The 13,218-nt window shown below is 39.5% G+C and overlaps 1 protein-coding gene across 3 annotated transcripts in view; it reads right to left on the bottom strand.

Moving 5' to 3' along the window:
- AKAP13 (A-kinase anchoring protein 13) overlaps nucleotides 1-13,218 on the bottom strand; it is a 338,516-nt gene that overhangs the window by 137,389 nt on the left and 187,909 nt on the right. For all 3 annotated transcript variants that reach the window (XM_060156069.1, XM_060156077.1, XM_060156080.1), the window contains exon 8: nucleotides 12,808-12,941. In XM_060156069.1, coding sequence (XP_060012052.1) covers nucleotides 12,808-12,941 — 134 coding nt within the window. The remainder of the gene's footprint in view (nucleotides 1-12,807; nucleotides 12,942-13,218) is intronic.

The following is a 13,218-nucleotide window of genomic DNA, read 5'->3' as shown; positions in this document are numbered from 1 at the left end:
CCTGTGTTGGATGCATAAATATTTACAACTGTTATATCTTCTTCTTGGATTAATCCCTTGATCATTATGTAGTGTCCTTCTTTGCCTCTCGTAATAGTCTTTGTTTTAAAGTCTATTTTGTCTGATATGAGAATTGCTCCTCCAGCTTTCCATTTTTTTTTTAATTTTTATTTTATTTTTTTGCGGTACGTGGGCCTCTCATTGTTGTGGCCGCTCCCATTGTGGCCCTGGAGCACAGGCTCCAGAGGCGCAGGCTCAGCGGCCATGGTTCACGGGCCTAGCCACTCCGCGGCATGTGGGATCTTCCCGGACCAGGGCATGAACCCGTGTTCCCTGCATCGGCAAGCGGACTCTCAACCACTGCGCCACCAGGGAAGCCCTCCAGCTTTCTTTTGATTTCCATTTGCACTTAATATCTTTTCACATCCCCTCACTTTCAGTCTGTATGTGTCCCTCGGTCTGAAGTGGGTCTCTTGCAGACAGCATATATACGGGCCTTGTTTTTGTATCCATTCAGCCAATCTATGTCTTTTGGTTGGAGCATTTAATCCATTTACATTTAAGGTAATTATCAATATGTATGTTCCTATTACCATTTTCTTAATTGTTTTGGGTTTATTATTGTAGGTCTTTTCCTTCTCTTGTGTTTCCTGTCTAGAGAAGTTCCTTTAGCATTTGTTGTAAAGCTGGTTTGGAGGTGCTGAATTCTCTTAGCATTGCTTTTCTGGAATGGTTTTAATTTCTCTGTCAAATCTGAATGAGATCCTTACTGGGTAGAGTAATCTTGGTTGTAGGTTTTTCTCCTTCATCACTTTAATTATGTCCTGCCACTCCCTTCTGGCTTGCAGAGTTTCTGCTGAAAGATCAGCTGTTAACCTTATGGGGGTTCCCTTATGCGTTATTTGTTGTTTTTCCCTTGCTGCTTTTAATACTTGTTCTTTGTACTTAATTTTTGATAGTTTGATTAATATGTGTCTTGGAGTGTTTCTCCTTGGATTTATCTTTTATGGGACTCTCTGTGCCTCCTGGACTTGATTGACTATTTCCTTTCCCATATTAGGGAAGTTTTGAACTATAATCTCTTTAAATATTATCTCAGTCCCTTTCTTTTTCTCTTCTTCTTCTGGAACCCCTATAATTCAAATGTTGGTGCATTTAATGTTGTCCCAGAGGTCTCTGAGACTGTCCTCAGTTCTGTTCATTCTTTTTTCTTTATTCTGCTCTGCAGTAGTTATTTCCACATTTTATCTTCCAGGTCACTTATCTGTTCTTCTGCCTCAGTTTTTCTGCTATTGATCCCATCTAGAGTATTTTTAATTTCATTTATTGTGTTGTTCATTGTTGTTTTTTTCATCTTTAGTTCTTCTAGGTCCTTGTTAAATGTTTCTTGCATTTTGTCTATTCTATTTCCAAGATTTGGGATCATCTTTACTATCATTATTCTGAATTCTTTTTCAGGTAGACTGCCTATTTCCTCCTCATTTGTTAGGTCTAGTGGGTTTTTATCTTGCTCCTTCATCTGCTGTGTGTTTTTCTGTCTTCTCATTTTGCTTATCTTACTGTGTTTGGGGTCTCCTTTTTGCAGGCTGCAGGTTCGTAGTTCCCGTTGTTTTTGGTGTCTGCCCCCAGTGGCTAAGGTTGGTTCAGTGGGTTGTGTAGGCTTCCTGGTGGAGGGGACTAGTGCCTGTGTTCTGGTGGATGAGGCTGGATCTTGTCTTTCTGGTGGGACTAGTGCCTGTGTTCTGGTGGATGAGGCTGGATCTTGTCATGTCTGGTGGTGTGTTTTGGGGTGTCTGTGGCCTTATGATTTTAGGAAGCCTCTGTGCTAATGGATGGGGTTTTGTTCCTGTCTTGCTAGTTGTTTGGCATGGGGTGTCTAGCACTGGAGCTTGCTGGTCATTGAGTGAAGCTGGGTCTTGGCATTCAGATGGAGATCTCTGGGAGATGATTTCGCCGTTTGATATTACGTGGAGCTGGGAGGTCTCTTGTGGACCAGTGTCCTGAACTTGGCTCTCCCACCTCAGTGGCACAGCCCTGATGGCTGGCTGGATCACCAAGAGCCTGTCCTCCACATGGCTTTCGCGCCACCCTAGTCTCGAAGCTCCCGCCCCTGTTCCTCAGGCCAGGACTGCATGGGAGCAGAAAAGACCTTTAAATGGTCCCACTACGAATCTTATGATCCCATTCCATTTGTGCAAACAAACCAAAGGGGTGGTGAGGTATCTCCAACTCAAGTACCTTTTTCTACTGGTCTATCTTTCTTCAAGGAGACTCCGAGCAAGAAAGTAAGTCTTACTTTTTCACGATTTATCCCCCTCTCCATTTTTTTGTTGTTGTTGTTGTACTACTGCTTCAGGAAAGGGGTAGAGCAAAATTTCCCAGATGCTGTGATGCTCGAAAAGTATCTCATGTTCTATGTAGTAGAAGAAACACACACATGTGTATGTATACAGTAGTCCCCCCTCATCTGAGGTTTTAATTTCCATGATTTTAGTAACCTGTGCTCAACCATAGTCAGAAAATATTAAATGGAAAATTCCAGAAGTAAACAATTCATATGTTTTTAGTTGTGTACCATTCTGTGTAGCCTGACGTAATCTCGCATCATCTCTCTCTGCCCCACCTGGGATGTGAGTCGTTCCTTTGTCTGGCATATCCTGCCCATTAGTCACTTAGTAACTGTTTTGGTTATCAGACTGACTATGTCAGTACACAGTGTGGTGTTCAACTAACCCTTATTTTATTTAATAATGGTCCCAAATCACAAGAGTAGTGATGCTGGCATTTTGGATCTACCACAGATGTAAAGTGCATCTTTTAAGTGAAAGATGAAAGTTCTGGACTTAATAGGGAAGGGGGGGAAAATCGTATGCTGAGGTTGCTAAGATCTATGGTAAGGATGAATTTTCTGTGAAATTGTGAAGAAGGATAAAGAAAATAGTGCTATTTTTACCATAGCACCTCAAACTGCAAAAATTATGCGCACCGTGCGTGTTTAGTTAAGATGGAAAAGACATTACAGATTTAAGGTATTCTGAGAGAAAGATCACATTCACATAACTTTTATTACAGTATAGTTATAACTGTTCCATTTTATTATTATTGTTAATCTCTTACTGTGCCTAATTCATAAATTAAACTTTTTCACAGATATGTATGTATGTATATGAAAAAACAGTCTATATAGGATTTGGCACTATCCAAGGTTTCAGGCGTCTACAGGGGTCTGGGAACACATGCCCCGTGGATAAGGGGGGACTACTGTGTGTCTCGCATGAATGAAAATTCCGAGTCAAATTTAGACATTCAAATAAACACTTTCCACAGTGTCCACTTTGGGGAGCTGTACACTTAACCTAATTATTCTTGTTATAAGTACTTCAAACTGTTCCACAAATCATCTTCTGCAACTACATTCAATACAAATCCAGGAACCAAACACAAAAAATCTATTTCATTCTTATACTTCGGTTCGACCCCAAATTCCAACTGCATAATGACTAGGCTTTCAAAACTCTTAAATATATATCAATTCGAATGACTCAGGACAGAATGCCAACTGCTACACAGATAAGGAAGATCAATATAAAAAATATTTGGCTTACTGTGACTTCTGAGTAAGACTTAAACTCAAAGATATTTTAATTGTGCTCCTAAGAGTATTTTCTGTTCTGAACTTTATGGAAAGTATCTTCATTATCAACTAACTTTCTATTGAAGACTACACACGTGGCAATGACTTAAGACCATGTCACAATTCTTCGGTTCCACAAGGAGGGATGGGGCTTTGGGGGTTCTCAGAATGGAAGCAAAATGGCTATATCACTGCATCAAAGAGGCAAGGAGGGAATGCAGATTTATACTGGCTGAATGGAAATATTTAAACAGAGGTACTACTCTTTTTAATTCCTACATGGTTCACATATTACCAAATACTTCCATTCTTTATGCTTCTTTTGGTAAATGTTACTTTTCAGTTTCCTAAACTGAAATTGGGGCATTTCTGGCAATTCTTGGATCTTTGAAGGGCCAAGTACATTGTGAAAGCAATAAAGAACTATAAAGCTGGAGAGCACACCAAAGGTTCCCTGAACCTATCCCTACTTTCTAATGAATATTTATACCATGTGTGTTACAACAAGGTAATCACCAAGGAAACATCACTACATTTCAGACAAGCACTTCTCAGGAAGAATTCATCTCTCTGTGAACTTCCAGAGCACCTTAAAGGCACCTATGGCATATCTCACATACTGCAGCCACAGACTGTGATTATGCCTGTATGTGCTTTCTTTATTTAACTAAACTAGGGACAAAGACAATATCTAACCTCTTTTTTACTTCCCTACATATTTGATGCAATACCTTGAGAGGGAAAGGTATTCATTTAAAGTTTACTAAATGAATGAATAAAGGAAATCAAAGCCACAGACTACATCACGAAGTTGAGCAGTCTAATGGGCCCAAAATATCAGAAATCAGTACCCCTGAAACCTTTTCTGGATAAACAATTCCATATACAGCGTGCACCTTTACTCTTATGGTGGCCAACCAGCAAGGCATCTTCTTAAAATACACAATCAAAATCTGAGAAATCTATAAATGTCCCAATTATGTGCATCACTGAGAAGGACCTAAGCCTTTCTCCACAGATCAAATGATATTTTTCTTTTAGTTTTTCTACTATGGAAGCTTATTCTCTTAAGAGGGGAAAACAAGTAGCCATAAAGTCATGTTTATGTCAGTAAGATGAACATAGAACTTGGGGTCAGAAGCAATACACTAGTTTTTCTGAGAGGTCGCCCAGTGGGGGCCCTTCCAAGTCTACTGGCAGAAATAACGGTTACACCCAAGCCTGAGTTTCTGACATGGAATGCACATATCTTCACCCCCACAAAAGACAATCCTCCTTTAAAATGAAACTTGGGAAGCCACTTGAGGTAAACAGTGTAAAAATAATACACCATTCCTTAGAAACGTCCCTCCTCCCAGGGGGTATATAGGAACTTAGAGAGGAGAATTTACCATTTATCTAGCTGAAATATATCTATTCATAAGCCACCCTGAGTTTGCCTATATATTTTAACACTTACCAGACTGTATCTTATTGGTTTAGTAATTGTCTCTTCCCACTGGAATATGAATTTGAATGTGGAGACAGGCTTATTTTCATTTCAGCATTTCTAAGGTCTAGCACAGAGTTCAAGAACATTTGTTGAATGAGGTTCTGAATAAATCAATGCACCTTCACAGTAAACACAAACTGACATGGTAATTTAAATAAGTAACACTATGGCCTGATACAGTTGGTAACTTCTTCCAAGATCATTTTAACCATCATCTATTTAAAATCATTCATCCATAGAGTCTTAAGAGTGGGTCTGATAATTCTGAGTTAGTTTAAAATGAGATTAGAGTTACACCCTACTGCTTATAAAACGTCTAGTACATGCTGGACACTATACTAACTCTAGTTAGTACAAATAACTCTTGCAGTTGGCATCATTATCCCAAATTTATAGATGAGGAAACTGAGCCTCTAAACACATGGATCAAAGTGGCAGATCAAGGGCCAGAACTGGGATTAAAACGGTGGTTTACTGGGCTCCATAATCTTTCCACTGTGCTTGGCTACTAACCTTGGCTGTCAATATAATGAGATAAGAATGAACAAAAGTGAGATGAGGAGTGTAACAAATGGGCCAAAAGAGTGATAAGAATCACATTTGGTTCTTTTGTCCCAACAGGCGGGGGCGGGGGGGTGGGGTGGAGGGGGTGGAGGGGTGGGGGGGGTGGGGGGGTGGGGGGGTGGGGGGGTAGAAAAGGCACACATGCCTCCTCCAAAATGCACACATGACCTATGATTAAGCAGTTCTATGAGAGAAAGAAGTGGATTATTAATCAAAGTAAGACTGCAGAGCAAAACACCCTGGAAAATGTTCAAAGAAAAAGTGATCAGTAAGAACTGGCCATTAAAGGAAGTGTGATTTTAAAATGTCCTTCACGGTTGCCCTTTTACTCCAATACAGTAAGATATACACCCCAACATTCATGGACTTATTCCTATCATTTTAGAATCACACACTGGTTAAAAATTAAGAACCTGAAGAAACATTAGAGATTACCTAACCATTATACAAGTGGGAAGATGGAGATCAGAGAAATTAAACAATTTCCTCAAGGTCACTGAAAAATGTATAGCTATATACAATGGTATACTACTACTCAGCCATAAAAAAGAATGGATTTTTGCCATTTGCAATAATATGGATGAACTTGGAAGATATTACGCTAAGTGAAGTAAGTCCAACAGAGAAAGACAAATACTGTATGATATCGCTTATACATGGAATCTAAGAAAATAAAACCAACTAGTGAATATAACAAAACAGAAAGAGACTCACAGATAAAAAGAACAAACTAGTGGTCACCAGTGGGTAGAAAGAAGGAGGGAGGGGCAAGATAGGGTCAGGGGATTAAGAGGGACAAACTACTATGTATAAAATAAATAAGTTACAAGGATATATTATACAACAGAGGGAATATAGCCAATATTTTTTAGTAATTATAAATGGAACATAACCTTTAAAAATTGTGAATCACTGCTAAACAGCTGAAACATATAATATTGTGCATCATCTATGCCTCAGTTTTTTAAAAAAAGGAAAAAATGTATAGTTAGATCATTAAATTATACTCTTACATATATTATTTACAGATATTTTTACATTAAGGATGCAGTTTTTCCACTTACGGCTTTGTGATCTGGGGCTCTTTAAGGCACTTCTTTTTTGCAACTATCTTCTCTAGAAGAACACTTGGAGAATTTCTTGTTAACCCCATTTCAGAAGAGACATCCAGAGTATCTCCAAAAATTCTGTATGAAAAAGCTGAGGAGTATGTTTCCCTGTGACTGAAGCTAGCTCTAGATTTGGACCCAAAAAGGATAATTGGCAGCGGGGGGTGGGTGCAGTGCTAGTTCTCTTACATGCCAAATATACGCAGAGAAGACTTACTGGCGACATGAAGAGGCCACTTTGCTTTTTCCTAGATGACACGTATACCACAAAACTATATATATGTAAATATGATAGCAGAGACATTTTTAAAAAGACCTTTTTTAAAATTGAAAACTGTTAAATAAGAGGGTAGGATGTGTGAGTCATTTTGAATATCAGTGCTACGACCAGTCCAGTTAGTTACCAGATAGCCTGAGAGCTGCCATATGTTCCTATGGCAGGTGTGCATGAAGGGTGTGAAAAGCCACACAAAACGAAAACTTTTTTGAAGAGATTCCTGGACTAGGGATGGAAATGCAAGCTCGCCCCCTTGAGACAAGAGGAAGGAAACACAGAAAATAATCAAACTACAGGGAGAATTCAAGATTTTAACCAGAAATAGTCCAACACTGCCCTTACCACAACCTTGAAGAAACAAATATTAATATTGTTGTAAAAATAACTAAGAATGGAAATTCAGTTAATTTAATGTTTGGCTGTGTCGGGCTTTTTTAAAATAAATTTATTTATTTATCTGTTTATTTTTGGCAGCGCTGGGTCCTCGTTGCTGCACGCAGGCTTTCTCTAGTTGGCGGCGAGCGGGGACTACTGTTCATTGGGGTGCGCAGGCTTCTCATTGCAGTGGCTTCTCTTGTTGTGGAGCATGGGCTCTAGGTGCTCGCGCTTCAGTAGTCGTGGCTTGCGGGCTCTAGAGCACAGGCTCAGTAGTCGTGGCACAGAGGTTTAGTTGCTCTGCGGCATGTGGGATCTTCCCAGACCAGGGCTCGAACCCGTGTCGCCTGCACTGGCAAGCGGATTCTTAACCACTGTGCCAACAGGGAAGCCCTATGTAGTTATTTTTTTTAAAAGGGAGCATGGTTCTGATTGGGGAGTGTGTGTTAAATGAAGAGTAGACTTTCCCAGTAACCTAATACCCAACATATGGGATTTTATAGTTGTGCTTGAACATATTTGTTCTTGAGTGTTTGGCTGCTAGGACCATGGGCATCCTGACAAGATATACCTGGCTTATTGAATTAACTCCTCCATATGGCTAATGAGCTTCTGCAATGATCATCTGGAAAAGGAACTATTACAGAAATACCTTAATGAACAGATACCCCAGGGAAGCAAGCTCCTTCCTAATGAACTTGGCCACGTGTTGAAAAGATTCACAGAGGACATGGAGTATACTGGTTTGCAGCACTGGGTCAGGGAAGTAGGAGTCAGAATTCCTTCCTGGTCACCATGGAGCATATTCTCAAGGTGAATGGTCCCAGAAAGCTTTCTGTTCTGGACTCAAGTATTGAATGTCACCTCTACACCCAGTCATATCATTCTTTAGGAAATAAATGGCAGGTTTGGAAAATCTTAGTAATTGTACATCAAAAGCAAACTCTCTGGACAAATACCATCTTGATGGTACTTAGCTACAGCTAAACAAATTATAATAAGAACATGAGACTTATTTTAAAGTGAATCAGCTTAGATCCTAAAACAGCCAAAGGAATTTCTCCAACTATCACTGAAAGCACGAGGGTATAATGCAATGGTTTTAGAATCTTAGGGTGTGTATGCATCATTCAGGGGTACTTGTTTAAAATGCAAAAACCCATCCAAGTGAACTGAATTCCCCAGAAGTATACCCTCAGGATGACTTTTCTGGAAACCACAGTATAGCAGAGACATTACGGACACAGAAATGAGGTTCTAGTCTAGCATACAGAATTAACTAGCTGTAAAATGAGGCAAGTCGCTTAACTTTCCAGAAACCATTTTTTTCCTCCTATAAAGCAAAGGTATTAGACTTCAGATAATCTTTAAGCTTCACTCAAATTCTAAGGGTCTCAGAAGTAAAACAAGCACCATGTCTCCCAACTTAAATTAACATTTGATGCTATTCCTGAAGCTTTTATAACAATGTTCAAGAAGCAGAACCTGAGGCTTGATTGTTTTAGGAACCACAATATGCCACCAGTTACTTAAATTACTTAAATTAAAAAGGATATTGGAATCTAAAGTTATAAAACTAATTAATAATAATAATGCTAAGTGGTACTTATTGCATGTCAGGCTCTAAGTACTTGATATATATTAACTCACTGAGGGGAAAAAAAGAGGACTACAAGAGGTAATCTGAGAACCTTGAAACCAGGAATGTATATATAAGAAGGGATAATGTTGAATATTAAATTGTAACTAGTATTAAGGCTTTGGCAATACTTAATAACAACCATGACTACTAAATGCTGATGAGGGCTTCCCTGGTGGCGCAGTGGTTGAGAGTCTGCCTGCCGACGCAGGGGACGTGGGTTCGAGCCCCAGTCCGGGAAGATCCCACATGCCGTGGAGCGACTGGGCCCGTGAGCTATGGCCGCTGAGCCTGCGCGTCCGGAGCCTGTGCTCCGCAACGGGAGAGGCCACAACAGTGAGAGGCCTGCTTACCACAAAAAAAAAAAAGAAAGAAAAATGCTGATGAAATGACTAATGGGAATGGACCATATTGTGTATAAAACCTGGCCTCTGGAATTGTGAACAGTTTTCGATTCAGTGAAGAAATATCCGTTAGGACCACATATCATGTATTGAGACACCTGTAGCATTTAACACACGCATGCGTTTTCTCTGAGGATATAAGCAAGCACTATTCTTGATACTGCCTAATTCCTTTATGAACCTATGCTCTAGGTTTTCAAGACAGTAGCAAAGCGTAAGATACACAGTTTTTTCCCGTTTTACATTTGGAAGAGGATGATTCAGTGAAATAATGAGTCAATGAAGCAATGACTGGCTTCTTCCCAAGGCCAGCAAAGAGACTGACCATGTGTCTGAAAGATCGAATTAAATAATGCTAAACAAATGCCACTCCACCCTCGACTACAATCACAAGCTCAAGTAACCCTTTTCAGACTGCAAACCCAGACTCCAGAAGGTTAAGGCTAGAAGACGAATAGAGTAAGGAAGCTGAGCCCTGGAGAGACTAAGTCAAAAAGCAAATTCAGGAGAAACACAGAATCGAAACTCTCCACCTTCCTATGTGCAGGTTAGTAACCAGAGCTTTCACGGCAAGATGAAACAATTTAGAAAAGAAAAAAATTCTACTTGCTTTCTCTTTCTTTTCATCCACTGAAGCACAAGTATCCTCTAGGTCAGGAGCCCACAAACTACCACCACTAGGCCACCGCTTGTTTTTGTACAGCCCATAAAAAAACACCCTGAGTAGATTTTACATTTCTTAATGATTGAAAAAAATTCAAAAAATTAAATTACTTCATGATATGAAATTCAAATTTCTATGAAGTTTTATTGGAACACAGTCACACTCTTGTTTACAGGCAGCCTGTGGCTGCTTTCACACTATAACATCAAAGTTGATTAGTTGTTACAGAAACTGTAGTCCCACATACCCTAAAATATTTACTCTCTGTCCTTTACCAAAAATGTTTGGGAACTTCTCAATGAATATAGCATGTGGAAAGTTAAATGGGATAAAAAGAGAAAATGGGGCATTGGAAAGATCAAATTGTGTGTCCATGCTTTCTCCTTTCAATCCATAGCAAGTAAGGCAAGGCTGGCAGAGCAACAGGGAGGGGAGGTCAGTGGTCAGATTCCACGTCACTTTGAGAATGCCGTGAACACAAAACCCTCCACTGTGTAGACCTGAAAATCCTCATGAACTAAAAATTCCATTAACGTATGCTTTCTCTAACTACGCTAAGTGAAGGCAGACACAAAGCACAGATAACCCCTAGCAACAGACAAATTACATGGTTCTCACATATTGATGCTCCTTAGAATATACCCACAGTCACAGAGCCTGGGGTTAAGAGGCAGGGAGGAAAGCACCCCACTGGGCAAGTCCTAGGTTAGAACCAAACTACAAGCTCCCATTCTAGCAGGCTCTGACCTTGAGCTAGCCATGTGACTCTCTGAGGGTGTAATTCTTTTATCTGTAAAATGAGGCTTGATGACCAACCAGAGGAATATTACCTATCTCAACTCCTAAAACTGGAGGAAAAATGAGAAGAGGAAAGAGACGAGGAGAGGAGGTACTTTCTTTTAAAAATACAGTGTTTTGTTTTCTTTTTTATAGTAGTCAAGATACTGTCAGGACAGAGATATCCTCATGGGAAAGCAAAAGGTCTATGGCCAAGCATCAGGCTGCACTCCAGAACACTAATTAGCAAGACTTCAGATGGAAGACTAAGAAACAGAGGCATTTGAATTCAAGGATGTGAGTTTGTTCCTTTCCATTTTTAGGGGCTCCTGGAAACAAAGACACATGTACCCATGCAGGGTGTGTTCTCTTTTCTTTCCCCAGGGGCAAAAGCAGTATTTGTCTGTATAGTGCCTGCTGTACAAGTAGCCAACCAGGCATTAGTCATGGATACTATCTGTAATAAGGGGTGGGTGAAAACAGCCAGCACCTCCCTACCACTGTACTCCAAAAAAATGAAGCTTGTTTATCACAGTCCATACACTTGAAACATTTTGGGAGGGTATAGTTCTGTTTATGTACTGGGGTAACTTTATGAAAAAATACTTAGCCCTCTGAAGAGCAAACACAGTGCACCCTCAAGTCTAGGCAAGGAAGGTTCATTTTCCGACGGGCAATATGATTTAGGCCAGTAACTCGATTTTTCAGCTTCCAAAAGGTGTTCTTTTTTTTAAGACAAGTGTGGAATCTAAAGCTTAGAACTCTGTTTCTCTCAACAAGTTTAAGTTCTCTGCTTTACAAGTTAATAGCTTTAAACAAGAAGAACAATAATCTCATTTCTGAAAACTTAGTTAAGTTCTGAAGAAAACCATTTCTGAAAACTTAGTTAAGTATTAAATATAAAATTACCATATGGGTCAGCACACCCATTACTAAGTATATGAAAACATATGTCCACACAAACTTATACACAAATGTTCAGAGCAGTTATTATTCACAATAGCGAAAAAGTAGAAATAATTCAAATGCACAACATGTAGTATATCCATACAACAGGATATTACTTGGCAATAAAAAGAAATGAAATACTGATCAATGTTACAACATGGATGAACCTTGAAACATTACACTAAGTGAAAGAAACCAGTCACCGAAGGCCACATATTCTATAATTGCATTTATATGAAGTTCCGGAACGGGCAAACCCATAGACACAGAAAGGAGATTAGTGACCGTTAGCTGAGGGGGGTGGTAGTGAACTGCTAATGAACATGGGGTTTCTTTTCAGCATGATGACAACGTTACAAAATTAGACGGCAGTGACAGTTTTAAGACTTTGTAAATATATTAAAAACTACTAAGCTGCACACTTTACTTGAATGAGTGAATTTTACGGTTATGTGAACTATGTCTCAATAGAGCTATTATGAAAACCTAGTGAATTTTTTTTCCATCATTAAAAATGACATACTTCATATTTTAGTCAGTATTGAGCTTTAAGTTAAAATCTCATTTTTGCTATCAGTTTCTATATAAAGAAAGAAGAGTCAGGTTTAAGAAGGGTTAATAGATCCCTTTTTCTGGTAATTCCCATCTTGTGACATGTTAAATAAACCTCATGACAAATTGGAAAGTCTTGTGCTCACAGGAAAAGCATTTTTCATTATTATCTCCAAGGGTTCCCTGCAGGAGGGTCCATTCTAAAACTATGCTATGCGAAAGCTTCACTGCAACATGTCCACATTTGTATATGAGGGAACAAGGGAGAAAGGAAAAAAATCCTACTGTGAATCAAAAAAAATCCCCCAAGCAAGGCCATAAATCAGACACAACAGAGCAGCCTAAACACACTTTGTGCTCATACAGACTTACCGCCTGGGTCTTCGGGCCTTGTTTCACCTCCGGTGTAGAAGCTATGTTTCCTACAGCCACCTCTTCAGAAACTGAACTCTCCTTGGTATTACTCAGAAAATCCATTTCATCTTCAGCTTTCGTGTCTGGCATTTCTGAAGAGAACAAGGTGGTTACAAAGTACATTTGGAAAAATTGATTCCTGGGCCTTACTATTTACACAACATGCTCCAGGTTTCATGTGTTTTGTTTGCCTTTCCCTTTGTGTTAAATAGAAAGTATTATTTTGAAGCTGGTGTCATTTCTGACCCTGTGCTGAGCTAGTCCCTCATCACCTGGTTATATGGTTTTCTCCTGCTTCTGTGTGGGTTTGTAGCTAAGGTAAGATCCAGTTCAATGTCCACTGAACTTCCATCTTCACTACTGACTTTT

The sequence above is a fragment of the Lagenorhynchus albirostris genome, chromosome 1 (assembly GCF_949774975.1).
Source record: "Lagenorhynchus albirostris chromosome 1, mLagAlb1.1, whole genome shotgun sequence".
Taxonomy (NCBI): Eukaryota; Metazoa; Chordata; class Mammalia; order Artiodactyla; family Delphinidae; genus Lagenorhynchus; species Lagenorhynchus albirostris.
Note: the sequence above shows the minus strand (reverse complement) of the source record. Positions and strands in the feature narration are given on the sequence as shown.